The sequence below is a fragment of the Falco peregrinus genome, chromosome 6 (assembly GCF_023634155.1).
Source record: "Falco peregrinus isolate bFalPer1 chromosome 6, bFalPer1.pri, whole genome shotgun sequence".
In the NCBI taxonomy this organism is placed as follows: Eukaryota; Metazoa; Chordata; class Aves; order Falconiformes; family Falconidae; genus Falco; species Falco peregrinus.
This window is the reverse complement of record NC_073726.1, coordinates 25,167,672-25,183,668: the sequence shown is the minus strand read 5'-3', so window position 1 is coordinate 25,183,668 and position 15,997 is coordinate 25,167,672. Positions and strand designations below refer to the sequence as shown.

At 36.0% G+C, this 15,997-nt stretch overlaps 1 protein-coding gene across 1 annotated transcript in view; it reads right to left on the bottom strand.

Annotated features, from left to right (window-relative positions):
• UPF2 (UPF2 regulator of nonsense mediated mRNA decay) overlaps positions 1-15,997 on the bottom strand; it is a 68,106-nt gene that overhangs the window by 31,549 nt on the left and 20,560 nt on the right. Inside the window, 5 exon segments of the mRNA XM_055807247.1 lie at positions 3,829-3,945; positions 5,099-5,212; positions 6,376-6,484; positions 13,215-13,300; positions 13,817-13,920. Coding sequence (XP_055663222.1) covers positions 3,829-3,945; positions 5,099-5,212; positions 6,376-6,484; positions 13,215-13,300; positions 13,817-13,920 — 530 coding nt within the window.

Below are 15,997 nucleotides of genomic sequence, written 5' to 3'. Positions count from 1 at the left end.
TAACTCTAAGTGGATGGTATTAATCTTAATCTCTGTTTAAAATCATCACTATTTTAACCAACCATGTGTATTTCAATCCTTTTCCATTTACGGCATCAAGTCAGATGGACAGGCAACAAAGAGAAACCGTAACAATACACTGCCTACAATAACAAAAAACCTTGACACATTTCAGAAGAAAAAAGCAAGACCTGCAGTCTAAAGCACTTTAGGCTAACTCGTTTTCCTAGTCTAAAATGAAGAATCACAAAGGTAAAGCATTACATTTAAAGATTAGGTTTCTGGTTTTCCTTTAATAAAAAGATATCACAAATAACATTAAAATATCCAAAAGTTAAAACAGCAAAAGGGTTTAGTGTTTGGTTTTTTTCTTGGTACCAAAACCTCTCTGTATGTAGTGTATACTGCAGATGCATTTCAAAAGAAAATCTGGGGAGAATTAGGAGATGCTCCCCTGGTTAATAGTCTTGCTCTTGCCCCCCTCAAGGTGATAACATCAACCTGCATTGCAAGAAATAGAATTTTTGCAAAGCAGACCAAAAAAAAACAAAAAGAGAGAGAAGGGGGGGAAAAAAAGAGAAGTCACCAAGTAAAACATAAGGAGCAGGAAAAGCCCATTTCAGAAAAGCATTTCAGCATGACTAACATTTACATTATCAGATTGTAATAAAGATTGTAATAAGATACTGAAACAGTTCAGCTTCTCCTTCCCTTTACTACCCACACTACCCTGCTACTTGTTCAACAGTTCAAAATCAAAATTCTAAACTTCTTGGAAGCACAGCACTGTTATAGTGAATTAACAGTCTCATTCTAATTGTAATTCTACAATTACACTGTCACATCCTCCCACAGTTTCAACTCCCTCTACGAAAGGAGTCTCCCCAAGAAACGGCCACTGTGTAGCTTAAGTTCTATATGTTTATGAATAAAAGTGATCTTGCCCTAAAGCTTTAAAAGACAATTGTCTAAATTAAAGGATTAAAAATGCATCAGAAGTCTTTTAATACCGAAACTTGGTATTCTTTTAACAAGGCCAGAACAGCATAAGACAAGAATTTGACATTTTAAAATGATTATATTAAAGAAACATAGATCAAGATAATACTGATCTTCCTTCCAAAGCACCAATTAAAATAATCCAATTCAAATAATCTATTTATCAACAGACCAACCCTAAAGCCAAGCTAGTTTTACATCAGTATTTTAAATTACATAAAGGATATTGAATTTGAAAGACTTGCCAAGAATGATTAACAGAAATAAACATTGCCCTGATAAAAGAATCTTTAAATAATTTGCGAAACCTGACAGTAGTTCTACAAACCCAGAATGTGACCATCAAATGTTTCTCTGAAGTCACTTAGTGCCACTAAGTTTGTGGCACTCTCACAGAACAATTTAGTGCCTAATAATTAATTTTCCCTAAATAACTTTCAAAATCCATTCTTAGCTATGACTTTCTTCCACACCAGGACAAAGCAATATTGTCTTTAATAGGAGACATATGGCCTGTTTGACATCTTACTACATAATATATCGTCAGCAGTGAAGATTTAAGACCAATAATTATCTGGAAGATCAACAGGCCTTAATTCTACTAGTAAGAGTCATTGGTAAGATCAGCTTTACACTTCCTTAGACTTTTACCACAAAATCCTAATTAGCTTGCTTTAGGAGTCATCTTTTCTACAGAATACACTAACTGGTACCACACTATTTAAGTAAAAATGAAATCTCTACATTCTACAGGGCAACATTAGAAGAGGCAGCTGTTAATATGGTTGTAGAATATAAATGTTAAGCTTATTTTACATCTTAATAGATATTCCAAACTTACTTGTCATCTCTAGCTTTTCTCCTGGTTCCTCAATGTGTAAGAAAAGGTTACTTATCCAAAATCTTGTGAGGCTTTAAGCCTCAGTTATTGACAGAGCATTTGTGGTTTGTCTCACACTTCACAGTCAAGTCATGTTTAGCATTCATCCAACAGATTTCAGCAATACAGCTAACAATCAGCATTTTTGCAGTGCATAAGACTAAAAGCAGTCTGTTACAAAAAGCAACTCTGGTAAAGGTATTTGATTTTTCCTGACCTCTAAAATTTTTATTAACTACAAGAAATTGGTAGCAGTGAGTAAAGTGTCTTTTAAAGACAATGGGCTAGTGTTTTCAGGGGAAAATACTTCATTATGGACAGGAATATATTTAACGATAAAACACATCAGCTGGCAAACCTTTCGAAAACTGAGAGATTGAGCCTTTCAAGATACAAAGTACACTGCAACAAAAATCACGAGCTGAGAACTTGCAAATTATTTGCCAATCTCTATCCTCCTGTGACTGACTATGCCACTGAAACAACGCTACAACATTCTAAGATGTTCAGAAAGAAATAGCATTTTGTAGAAAAGAAATCGTATGATGTACCCAAGTATGTAACAACTACGTCTTCATTAACTCTACAGCATGAGAAGGGAGGCTATAGAGTCAAGAAAATGACATGTCAAGTATAAGCCTGTGCTTTGGTAAGGAGGAGAGAGAGCAGACCCAGCAATATTTCAGAGTTTAAGTGCTGTGTCTCTACAGAAAGAGATTCCAAACACTTACAACTGCTCCCTTCCAGAAGGGTAAAATGTCCACTTTCTCCCCCAAACACAAATACTACTTTCTTTACTGCAGATACACATGTCTATATAATTCCTGCAGTGCACAGATTTGAAGGGAACATTAAAACATCTAGTCATACTTCTAATACAGCAACATGGGCTATTAGTAGGTCTGTATCTGCTTAAGTTGCTTTTAATTTAACGCAATTTCCTATGGGTAGTATCTATTGTTGATGGACTTCAAACATGTTTGACTCAGTCTCTTGGCTTGGACACAGACTTTTAGGATTGTCTCAAGCCTGTAAACATATTATTCAGGGCTCAAATTCATACATTAAAAAAAGACCCAAAGTTAATCCTTGTTATTTTTAAATCTTTGCCAGTACTTACCTAGACTTACAGATACCACTTCTACTCTCACCTTAATTACCAATCTCCATTTCTAAACCCCCTTCCTCTAGCATCTTCATAAACTTTTTCTTCAAATTCAGAACCTCAGGTTGTTATGCAGGGCGCATAAAGGCACACTCTCAAGGCTATCTTCACCTCCAGCTGAAATATCTTACTATCTCTGGTTCGATTTACCACCATTTTCCCCCTCAAATAGCATCTCAAGCATGTTCAGGTACAGCTACCATGTTCTTTCAACCTCATCCTCTGGTTTTGCCCTATCTCTGAATTATCTGAAAAACAATAGTTTTTTTGCTTCAGAAACTAAATTCTTTATTTACATTTTAAGTCATGAACAGATTTATAGGTCAGCTGGAGTTCTCCAGCATACTTTCAGAAAGCTGTTCTCACAGGAGGTGCAATCTCAGAGCTGAGACAACACTGGACAGGCTATAAATAACAAGATGACAGGTCCATAGGACTACAAACCAAGGCTGATAGAGCCAAAGCAGCCCAGGACTCGCACATATATAATACTAGTCCATCTCAACCCCATTCCGCAATGAAAAGGCAAGATTTCAGGAAAATTGATTCATTGTCCTCCCATACTTGTCTTCTTTTTATTAAAGAATCTTATCCTCCCTGAGCAGCCAAGATAAAACTTAATGAAAGTTTTCACTTACAATTGTTTCAACATTGTAACTGACAATTAAGATATTAGTCACAATCATTGTTACAGTGACACCACTTCACAAAGCCAGAAAATAGAAGAATTGGTTTAATTAAGTGCATGACACCCTCCCCCATAAGACGATGAGTCTCCTCTTACCAAAAGAACACTGGTTCTTAAGTGAGATTCTGGTGATCTAAAGAGGAATCGTCCACAGGTTTCCAGCAGAGTACATGCCATTTCAATATGGTGATGAGAGAAGTCTGACAGAAGCATCTGGTATATGTTTATGTAAAAACACAGCATGTTAAGCATCTTTTTCAACTGCAGAAAACAGTAAGTTGTATCTACCAGACTTTACATTCCATAGTCTTTAAGAAAAAAACCGCTAATTGATTTTACTGATCAGATGTCAACAAAACCCAAAATATTCATCTTATTAAAAAAATATAAGAACTGTCTAGACCCCAAATTCTGACTCCAGAAGGCTGAAACACAGGACAGTTCCTAAGTCTAGCATAAAAAGACTACAATATTAAAACAAACACTGTAATTTCTCCCATATTCCTTCCAACTCAGGCACATCTCCTTTAAAATTCCTGCTGCTAGACTGGAAAATCACCAAATAATACTGCAAAAGGACACCATAACCTCAGAGCACATCTAATTGAATTGTATTGTTTAAGTTAAGCAATAACTACAAATTAATAGAGCTTTGCATTTTACAATAACCTATAGATGAGAGAAGAAAAATTATGAGTAACTATTTAAGCATTCAGCTTCAATACCTAATGAGTCCATATAAATGAAATTATTCCCACCAGAAGCCATCTTAATTCAAGTGAGTCTTCAACCACCTTTTATGAAAGGCACTTTTATTTTTTTAAACCCATTTTTAATTTGGTATTTGACATCAAGGATAAATGTGAACGTTTAACAGCATACAAATCGAGACTATATGCCTAGAGGTTAACGCTTTCCACAGATTTTTGTTCCTCAACAGAAGCATCTGCTAAAATGGCACATAAGCCTTTCCTTGCATCACTGAAAAACTTTCTGCCTTTAACCTCTCCCCCTTACTGTTATTTTCTCTGTAAAAACATTAATTGAGATCAACATAATGAAAGTTTTGCAATGTCTAGTAGATAAGTAGCAATGTCTACCATCACTTCACACAGAAAATTATTAGCAATTTGATTATGTCCAAAGGTGGAAGTTTATTTTAGTATATTCCTACCACTACAAAAATTAAAACATTCTAACTTCTAGAACAGCTATAAAAAAGTCTCCTCACATACAGTAGCAGCAGACATTAGGGTTAAAACATCTTAAGCAATGAATTAATGGATAACATCATCAACAGAGATACGAAGGGGAACAGGACACAACATCAGCACATACAGTAATACAGGACTGTCACAACACTAACCTTTAAACAGTGGAGAGTATCATTTTTGGAGAACATCTTAAACTTGGTAAGTTCACCAATAAATCTCACAGTTTTATTCTTTGTTTCAATGTTGATCTGGTCCTTTTTTCTTACCTAGGGGAAAAAAAAAGTTTTATTTTAGGCCCTCAAAAATACCTACCTCTTAGAAATTACTTTGACCTGAATGTGTACAATAAGCTTGGGAATTCAGCAGTGTCTGTATTTGTGTGGTTCCTTATGCTCTGTTTTTACCTATCACTGAGGTTCCTAAAAGTTTCTACAAACTTGTTTCTTTAGAAGCTTTTCATTTTCTTTCCCCATCCCCCCAAAATACTGAAGTCCTCTGACATACTTAATGTTATAGACATGCATCCACCTGGCCACCCCCACTTTAAGTAGTGGTTAAATATTCTAGATTCTATATTTTAAAAATCAACAAACAGTCTCTATATGAATATGACCACTTGTATAGTCCATAAGAAAATATTAAACATTGGCAGCTTTTTCAAGCCAGGTTAATAAAGTAAAGACTTTTTTTTTCTTTTTAAAATTACTGACATCCAGCATAATTTTACTAACAAAGTACAAATTTATATCTACCTCTAAACATAATCCACAAAATAAAAAATGGTATTTCTCCCCAACAGAAAAAGCTTAACTTCAGATAGTTAAGACTTCAGTACATCTGATCAATTCATACACATTTTTAACAGCAGTATTAGAAAAAAAATTTGAAATCTGTGCCATAAATCTCAGAAAACAGTGAGGGAATCATCACTGTGCACCATAACCGATTTGATTACAGAACTTAGAAGAATGTGGAAGAAACAATGCCACAAAATACGTTTGTGAGGAATATAAAATTCTGGTTGATGAAAACTGTAAAAAATAATTTGACTTAAGCACTACATTACAATAATAACAACTACATTAGAAAAGTAACCTTGTAGTGGGGAACCTGTTGTTAGAATAGGTTGGTTCTCATTTTGAATGCAACTTATTAATTTACAGAAGACTCAACGCTTACTGTTAAAGCAGTTTCTAATTTTTGCAACTTTTGTTTTGTTTGCAACTGTTGTACAGTTCATTTTAATACATATATATGCAGGCATACATGGTAAATTGTAATTCTAGAACAAATTTGCTTGGCTGACAAATATTCACTGAATTTAAGAATTAGTATCAACATAAAAACAAATGTTATTTTATTCCCCAAGGGATGACTTATTAGCAGACTGGTTAATCTGAATGCAAAAAACTGAATCAACAAAACATACATGAAACCTGAAATCCCCTTTCAGCATGGAACAAAGATCCTCTGCTACATCAGACATACACGGATGCAATGTGGCAACCAGTCTTGCATAAAATGGTAGCAAATCCAACCTGCAAACAAAGGAGTTTATAAAATAGACAACTAATTTATAAACAGAAATGCATTTCTGTCTACAAATATGGGCACCACTTTACTTGTGACAAGAATGAATGTATGTGTACCGACAGAACTACGTACATGCAGTTTTATGGGCTCACACTTCAGACTGCAGCATCATTTAAAAACAACAAGACAAGAAGGTATGCCACCACATCCTACTGGAATCCTTCGAAGTTAATTTCCTTTCAAAACTACTGCCTTAGGTGAAATGCCAAACACCACCTTACCTACAGAATTTGACCTTTAAGAAATCACCAGATACAAACAAAATTCAGAACCCATTTCAACATTCAAAACGAAAAATTCTTCCACAACTCCATTTGTTACCACTTTTTTTTTTTGAGTAGCAGCGGACATACCCAGGAAGGTAAAAACATCTTTATTTCTAAGGCAGTGAACTTCTACATGAATGCAGTAGTTATTACATAAAATAAAGCTCAGCAGATGTGATGTGGCAACCCTGTTCCCCAAAACTAAGCTAGCAGTCCCACAAACATTACTTCAAAATTTTCTATAGAACTTTCCTTATTTTCTTTTTCTTTCCTGGATTATATGCCTTCATACCCATTTCAAAGTACTGCATACTTCCCTTAGGGAATTCTGGAGGGCAATTTGTATTTTCCTTGTTTTGTACTTTGTTCCTTTCCATCAAAGACTATCTGGTTGTAGAAATGGGATAAGTGCTCTTAAACCTGGTTTGCACCATCCTGTAACAGGACACAAAACGTAACACTGCTGCTTTGTGTCAATGTGTATGTATCACTTAAATGCAGAGAAACCAACTGCACTCTGAGGCCTCGTAATATTATTTAACGAGCTGAAAGAAGTCTTCTTGGTTTATTTTCAGAATGTAAGTCAATGCTCCAAACACATGAACTGCAGAATGAGCCTACTGTTTTAAGTGTACAGAAACATCTTAAATTTGCATGCCTCAAGTGAGAAATTGCCTATAAGTGCCTATAAGGGAAAAACGGATCTTGAGTTTACACTTTATGAAGTTTTAAGGTTTTCCCTACTGCTAGGGAAAAGAAAAAAAAATACCAAGAGAAAAAATCTAAAAGCATAGCTGATACATTGAGCTTGCCCTGGCATGAAGTAAAACTGGAAAAGCATAAAGACAAAAACCCCAAAACAAAGAATACTCGACCACCTCCCCTCTCCTTTCTACTGCTATGTCACTAGAGACATTTCCAAGATCTTTAATATCCACTCACAGAAAGAGGGATAATTATTTATTTCAACTGTGGATTAGAAGCGTCAGAATATACTACCTGGAAGAAGCAGCCATAAAACTCCTGGTGAAACATTGCAGGTAGCCCAGTTACCTATTTAACAGTTTTTATTCTTTCCTGTTAATCGATAACTGAAGCAGTATTTACATTTTTCAAGCTTGTTGGAACACACAGTCACGAACGACTAGCCACAGCAAGTTACTATGATGTTATTAAGCATTTAGCCATTAACTCTCAGAAAAGTGAAAGTCTCATTACTTCATACACACCTACAAAAGCTCAACTAAGAAAGGACTTTGGCTGAATTGAGGAGGTGTATTTGAACTGAGGGGATTTCTGTATGGTATCTCTTTTAAGAGAAACAGCTGAAAGTTTTATTCTGGTCTGAACAAGTACCTGCCTGCTGAAAGCTAATAATTTCATCTCTGTGTAAAGTGAACATACCTGGGGGAAAATTAAAGTCTTAGAGCACATTGTTGTTATTCCCTTACAGAATACAAAAGGTTTCTTCATGGGGAAGAATACCAAGACTGGGTATTTAGAAATAGGTGAAATATAATAAGGAAAAGCCTTAGGTCAATTACAGTGAAATTGGCAATCAGAGATTGAATCTGTTCCCTCTCTCACAGGGGAGACACAAATTCATGTTCAGAAGTGGAGCTCTCACAGGATCAGTGGCACCATCTACTGGTACTTGCATAAAGGCTTATCAAACCGGGTTTTCTTTTCTCCAAAAGCATTTCTTTTCCTTGAGAAGGCGGGTAGAAATTAAAAAAACCCAACAGGAATCCCACGGGATTGCTTTCCCTTCCTACTCTTCTACATTATGAAGCAAGACCTAGCATCAGGGATGAGTCAGTTACTCTTTGAAGCCCCTGTTAAGCATCCTAAATATAAAGTATCACAGTAAAAACCCCACTACTTCTGACCATTGTCATTTTGACCACACACTTTGGGTTTAAATCTAGTTAACTCTGGATCACATGGACTCCACTTCAGTGCTGAGTACATCTTTTCCTGTAAGTTTCAAATGTTAAACAAAACAAAAAAACCTCAGAAAAATAAAACAACTTCACTCAAAATTAAAGTCCTAATTGCAATCTCTCTAGAAAATTGTATATCCAGAAAGTCTATATAAAAAAGTACAAAAAAAAAAAAAAAAAATATATATATATATAAAAAACACCTACACCCAGAAAGACTGAAGGGGCATTTTTACATTTATTAACTGGGATGCTCCCAGAAAGCCAGCTTAAAGAATGAAGTAACACAGCAAGAACTCCTGCCTCAGAAAAATAATCATAAACCAGATAAATGCAGCGTATTCACAGGGCCTGAACAGGTACAAACTGCCACCGGCACTGTTCAGTGGGAAGAGAATGATGCAGCGGACCTTGCACGCTGCCAGATAACCACTTTTTGCTTTTCTTTCTTTGCCATGGCATAAACTCCTTGATCTCAAGCACATCCCTCAGTTTTATCCTTAAATGAGACACGCCACTGAAATACTGTTAAGTCACGTTCAATTGAACAAAAAGAACCTGAGGATTCTCAGGATATAGAGCTACAGGACTACAATTTTTTCAGTTAAAATGCTCAGAAATATACAACACTCAAGAAGCAGTTAATTAATAACAGTGAAAGATAATGCTAAAAACTTCTGAATGACGAACAACGGATCCTTTCCTTAGTAAACTCACAACTTCAGAGATCACCCTAGATGGCAACAGCAAAAAAATCAGAAGCCACAACTCCTATTTACTGTTTAGCATTTGGCTAGAATTGTTTTGAATTTAAGGCATTTTAAACTTTGCACATTGAAGCTGAAAAATGTGACAGAATTGCTGTATGCAGTTAAACATAAATAATTACATGTATCTGTATAGGAAGATAATTCAGTTAGATAGCAAAGAATTACATATAAATACCCTAAAGCTGCAAGCAGTATGGGTTAAATCACTGTATTGTCACTTTATTGCAAACTATGTAGTCCTGAACTAAAAGGCTAATCATTAGTTTTAAAGCAATCCTCCAATGAAAATCTGAAAGCCACTTGTATGCTAACATTGAAAAATCTTTTTAAAAGGCTTTCTGTTCTGTTGGGTTGGAGGTTCAGATTGCAGCTGAAAATATAAATGCCATCCATTCATAAGTATTTTACAGAGCAGTGCAATGATGTTGTATACTAACACTAATCTACAGTTAGTTCAGGAAACACTGTCCTTTTCTGTCAAGTTCAGGTTTCTGTCTTGAAGAATCCTGCATTTGTCCCAATCTATCCAACCCTAGGAGCAGCGAGAAAGCTCCCTGGCAACACTGCATAATGACTTCAACTTTACGGTGTCTGCCTTACTCCTCCTACATGAAACCAGTTTGTACTTTCTTGGTAAAACTGTTGTCCCTGCACATTTCCTAAAACTCTTTAAGATCTCTCAAGAGTAGAAACAGAACTGACTCGGTTATTGAAACACCTTATTACTGCTGCCAACATAATAGCTAGACTTGGACAGCATTATCTTACATGCTTGGAGACTAAATGCTTTGGAAAATATACTGGTTTATCTACACCCTATAAAGGACACTGTTCCTCTGAGTCTTTCACAAAAATACCCAAAACCTAAAACCCCCACAAAAAAAACCTCCTCCAGGACATAACCACAACAAGCTTTCTTCTCCCATGGTATCCCAGAAGGATATTGCACAAACTCCTGGAATTAGTAAAAACCAGTTGCAGCAACAATAACGGAAGGTAAAGACATACCATTGTGGCTCAATGAAGAGATAAATGAAGCAAAACCACTGTCAAAACATAGCATACAAACCTTCAAAGCAGTGTATTATATAATTTTCTAAGTCAATTTGTAGCATTTTATAGCAGCCATTAGTACTGTGTGCCATATACACAATTCCACAAGGATTATAAACGTTGATTTCAAGACAGAAAGCAGAACTGCTCCTTTACTAACTGCAGTAATAAAGCAAATCTAAATAATACGGCTAGATTGCCATTTGAAGTCATCTGCATCTATGGGCAATTCAGCAGGTATTTTCAATGCAACTGTCTGTGGTTCAGAACAAGCAGCTCAGTCCACATCCTGTTTCTCCTGCTTAGTAGTCCAGGGACAGGCACCACTAATGCAGGCAAAAGAACAGGCAGATATACGCTACTGAACTTCAGATCTTACAGCTGGAAGATGGAGCATTAGTCAGTCCAGTAGGTCTCTGAGCAGACAGCAGAAAAAGGTATTAAAATACCTTTTTGTACGTGGAATATTAATATTTCCTAATATTAACAATAATATTTATAATTAAAAAGCAACAGTGAGAAGATCAGCTGAGCCATTTCAGTATTAGTTCCAACTATTAGAGAATTGAACTGTCACGAAGATAGCAGCTTCTTGAGCCAACCACACCATCTATACTAGTCTACTAGTTCCTACAGAAAAATTAATCTTTTTAAAATTATTATAAAACACTTTTGTGGGATAATGAAACTACCACTGGGAGGACAGCAACAATGTGGAGACTATATATGTTTCTGGGAACTTACTGTGTTCCTAGTACAGCCTCATCAAAGACACATCTCCTTTTTTTAAGTACTACAATACACAAAAGAATTTAACTTTTGCTTTCATGGTATCTGTGAAACCAAGCTGCTGGATTTACAAGCCATTATGATGTTGTTCTTTGAAAAAACCTCTTCCACTGGGGACAATGTCAACAAGTTCCTTCAGATCATTATCATCTAGCACACTGCAGTGGATTATGCAAAAAAAATAATGCATCTTCAAGGAGATTCTAAGAGTTAACAATCAATTTAACCTATCTGGAATCCACAGCACCAGAAAGAAATACAGAGCAGTAGTACAAATATTACTGTATGTTCACAGACCAGCCAACAAGCCCCTTTTAATTTTGCAAACATGGAAAATCCTCTATTATGGTAGAGCTGAAGACAATAATTTAAGTCATCCTGCTGATTTATATTGCTGCAGATGTCATAGACCATGAAAAAAAAAAGTTCTTCTCAAACTGTGTTCTGATGCATTTCATGATTACCAGCAGGCTGATAAATGGAAACATCATTTCCTCTACACCGTCATTCGGACTGAAGAGCACCTAGTTATGTCTAGCACAGAAGATATTCAGCTGCCTGCCTCCTCTATCAGTCATATTTCAGGCACAATCAGGCCTCTATCAAAGCCTCCAAAGACTGAGACGTCAAAACCTTAATTTTTAGAGAAAAGAATGCATAAGAGAATGGAAGATTATGTGTACTATCTAACTGCAAAACCTAGTATCAACATAAGAGTCAGGTTAATGGATACGGTCAGCAAACAAACCATTGCTTTATATACAGCTAAAAGAGCAGGGTTATTAGCACAGGAGATGCTTATTGCAGATGGAGTGTAGAAATAAGCTAGAATTAAGGTTGAAAACACAGTGTAGGAAGTGATTAAAAGGAAAACACCACAACAAAGTGTTTATTCAAAGCGGTAGTCTACACAAGTTTTGAGACAAAATGGACACTCAAACCATGTTTCTTCCCCCAGTGTTAAAAGGGAATGGAATCAAAGTGGTGTGAACTCTTAACAGGATATCCAAGATGTTGATGAAACACTTGAAACTAAAATCAGGATCAAAACAACCAGGAGAAACAAGGCAAGGTGGAGCTGGAAGAGCGACTCCTTCATAATTGCACCTATTTAAGTTACACCTATTAAAGGTGTAAGTTTACCAGAGAGCAGAGAAATATATTATTCTTCCAATGAATTTAACATTTTTATTTTAACATTTGCAATCATTTTGTAAGCAAGGCTCTTCCTGGAAGTGCAGGGACCTTGCTTACACAAAGAGAGACAAGGAAAAACAGCAAAACTCTACACGGACAGAAGAGGCCAGGCTCAAACTATTCTACTTGCTTTCTCTAAACTGGATGGTGTGGAATCCTCTCCTGCTGCAGAAGATACAAGGCTATTATAACAACTATGTACTATATCAGAATTAACGTACCACAGAAAATCCTCCTACCTAAACTACACTGTGCTCTAACTATTCACAGGTTCTTACATAAAGCGGTGCAAGTTCTCCTGAATTAAATATATTTTCCTTTTTTGATAGAAGGTAGGTTTTGTTGGTTTCATGGTTAAAAAAAAGTAATGAAAAGATTCACTATAAACACGCAAGTACCAGAAAACGGAAGTAATTATTAAAAGAATTTACACTGCTGTGGCAAAATATTGTGTGAATTGCTTCATCATGAATCCTAAATATTTCTTTGGGGCTCTAGCATAAATTGGTCCAGAAGTGCACATCAGTAATAAACAAATGCTACTTGGAACATACATTGGTTTTCAGTTACTTAAGCAGTTAAAAAATATACACATATATCATATGTTAAGTTAAATAACCAAAGGGTGAATCCAGCTTGTTCCAATTCAGTTCTTACCTCTGTCGAGGCACTATGAAAAGTGCTCGTACTAGTTTTCTTCTGTTCGCTTTTGTATTCATATTCATGCAAAAATCCATTGCTGCCTATAAAGAGAATAGTCAATACAGTACTTCACCTTTAATGGAGTAGGTTTTTTTAAAGCAATATAGCATGCTTTTCAAAAGCATCTTTTAGAGCTATTGCTGTTACATGCAGCTGCTTTAAAAATAACCAGAAAGAAAAATCTTCATTTTTGTCTAGAACTGACATAGCCAGAAAACACGTCCAGTTACAGGAATACAGACTGATTCTTTAAATGAACACAAGGACGAAAGCAGCTGTAGGTAGATGAAGAGTAATTTGTCAGGCAGTAATGGGAGGAAAAAAGGAAAAAGTCAAGTCTACTTCCAAAACAAACACACATGTAAGAAAATGGCCAGACTAAATCAGTATCACATGGTATTTGGGCAATGGCTAAGTGAGAAAAAGAAAGTATTTCCTCCAGGTTAAAAATTAATTCAGCTACCGCTAAACTCCAAAACTTCAAATCTTTATTTCTGATCTATTTGATCTAGCATTATAGCTTTTAAGAGTGGAAAAAATGAAAACTATGACTATACCTTGTCTATGAGGTCTCTGTTGACACAGTTTGGAAGCTGCTGGAGAAAAGCATCTACTATAAGTTTTAAATGAGATCCAGTACTGGCTTCTTCATCCTCTTGTTCTAACAGAGTGAAATAAACAAGCAGCACACATCTTTAAGCTATGAAATATCATGATTTACAATCACATTCCCAAAACACAATGCATTTGTAATGATCAGTTAAACATTCATCCACAGATTCAAAAAAAGATACAAAGATGAATACAAAATTTCATTTTTTAATGCAAAAAAAAAAAAATCCATTGATTGTCTATGCTGACAAAAGTCAGAAGTATCACCTTCAAAACCTGTATTTGTATTAATGAAGTTCCTTCCCTCCTAATTTATACTGTCAGCAGCAGCATCAAATATATATTCCTAGAAAACTATGGTAACTTCTTGAGGTGATAAAAGGAGGACCACAAGAAAGCCCAAACATGAAGGAAAATAATACAGGAATGAAAAACCCCAAACACCTTAATGCAACTGAAGATTCTACTTTTTCATGTATGTTTGCTCTGCAGGAGGAATAGAATTTTTGATCAAAAATGTCCACTCAGATCATTCTTTCATCCGGTATGCTCTTGACATCTTTTCACTTGAGGCTCTAAAAGCTAGAGGCCAACCTAATTCCTTCAGCTTACAGAAACAAGAGTATAGAACCATAAAGCAACAAGAAGGGAGGGTTGATCATGTAGCAATTGCAAGGCAAGTGACAACTTGTTTTTCAAGCAAATGCTTCTGTGTAATTAGCAACATGGGGAGCAGTGACAGTGACCTGTATCTACTGACTGAGTCAATAACACTACTCAGGTAGAAGACTGCAGGCCAACTCTACCACTGAAATCCAGATTTTCTAACATTAACTGTAAAGATCTCACCAAACCAATCCCCCTAGTTACCCTCCAATTGGAAAACCGTAGTATGCCTCAAAAAATGTCCAGATTTTACTAGAGAGGCATTTAGTTTGCTCTATAGCACAACACAGGTCAAAACAATGAATTATAACACAAACACTCAGAAAGAACCCTTCCTCAGCCAAAGGAACACTAAAGAACACTACTTCCTGAAATAAGGATCATCATGAAGCTTGGTTTTCTTTCAGTTTGAGGATGTTCAGTAGTAACAGAAGTACCCAAGACGTATGTGAAAGGAAAACAGGCACAGACTTCAGAGGAGAATATGGTGGTGGTGGTTGAAATCACACTCAAATAAACTACAAAATACCCAACACCTGGTGAAGTCACTATGTCTTTACAGACTAAACAGTAAGAAAAACCAGCATGAGAACACCCATTCCTTTTTCAAGTTACTGAAAGGCAAAGAGATAACAAAGATGCTACACTGTAGGACTTTTTTTTTTTCCTTTTTCTTGTTTTTGTAAACTGCTAGGGGCAGGGGTTGAGCTTAGGTAGACAAATGCTAAGCATTGCTCCAAGGAACACTGCCAGATTCCCAGTCTTGAAGGTACTAGAGATTAAAGCAGACAACATTTCCTCCTCTCCGGCACAGGCAACTAGAAGTTGGAAGAACAAGAAAGAAGGGTTCATTAAGAAAGGCAGAAAAAAGGAAGGTGTTCCAGGTGGCTCAGACAAAAGACTACCACAAAGTTTTAAATGCTAATGGAACCCTGACTCTCATCATCCATCTAATCAGAGCTGGAGTTCACTAGGATGCATGCAACAGCTCAAGCCAGATAATTTTTACTAGCAAGTCTTGTTTTAAGGCATTTTTCCATCTAGGTATTTATAGGCACACTTCAGAACATTCTTTTATCTTCCCCTTTTTCCCTCAGAGCAATTAGTTGTCTCACCTCAATCTTCTACTCAAACTGACTCAATGCTCTTGAAATAAATTAAAAAAAATAAGTCTTTGACAATTCAGTCACTTTCCAAGACAATCTTTCAAGATGCCCCGCTACCACATTCGATCTCAACAGTTCCCAAATACAGCTATTCTTTCACTGGTCCTCTCCTTCACTGGAGGGCCACAGATATTCTTAAACCGTATTTCTAAGTATTTCTTTCTCATCGTAGTACACAGATAGTTTTGAAGTGGAAAGGCTCTTTTATAGTACCTGAATCAGGTTTGTGACTTAAGATAGAAAATTAAGAATTTTACAGTGACAGGAAATGAAACAGTCACGGCTTCCTTCTCT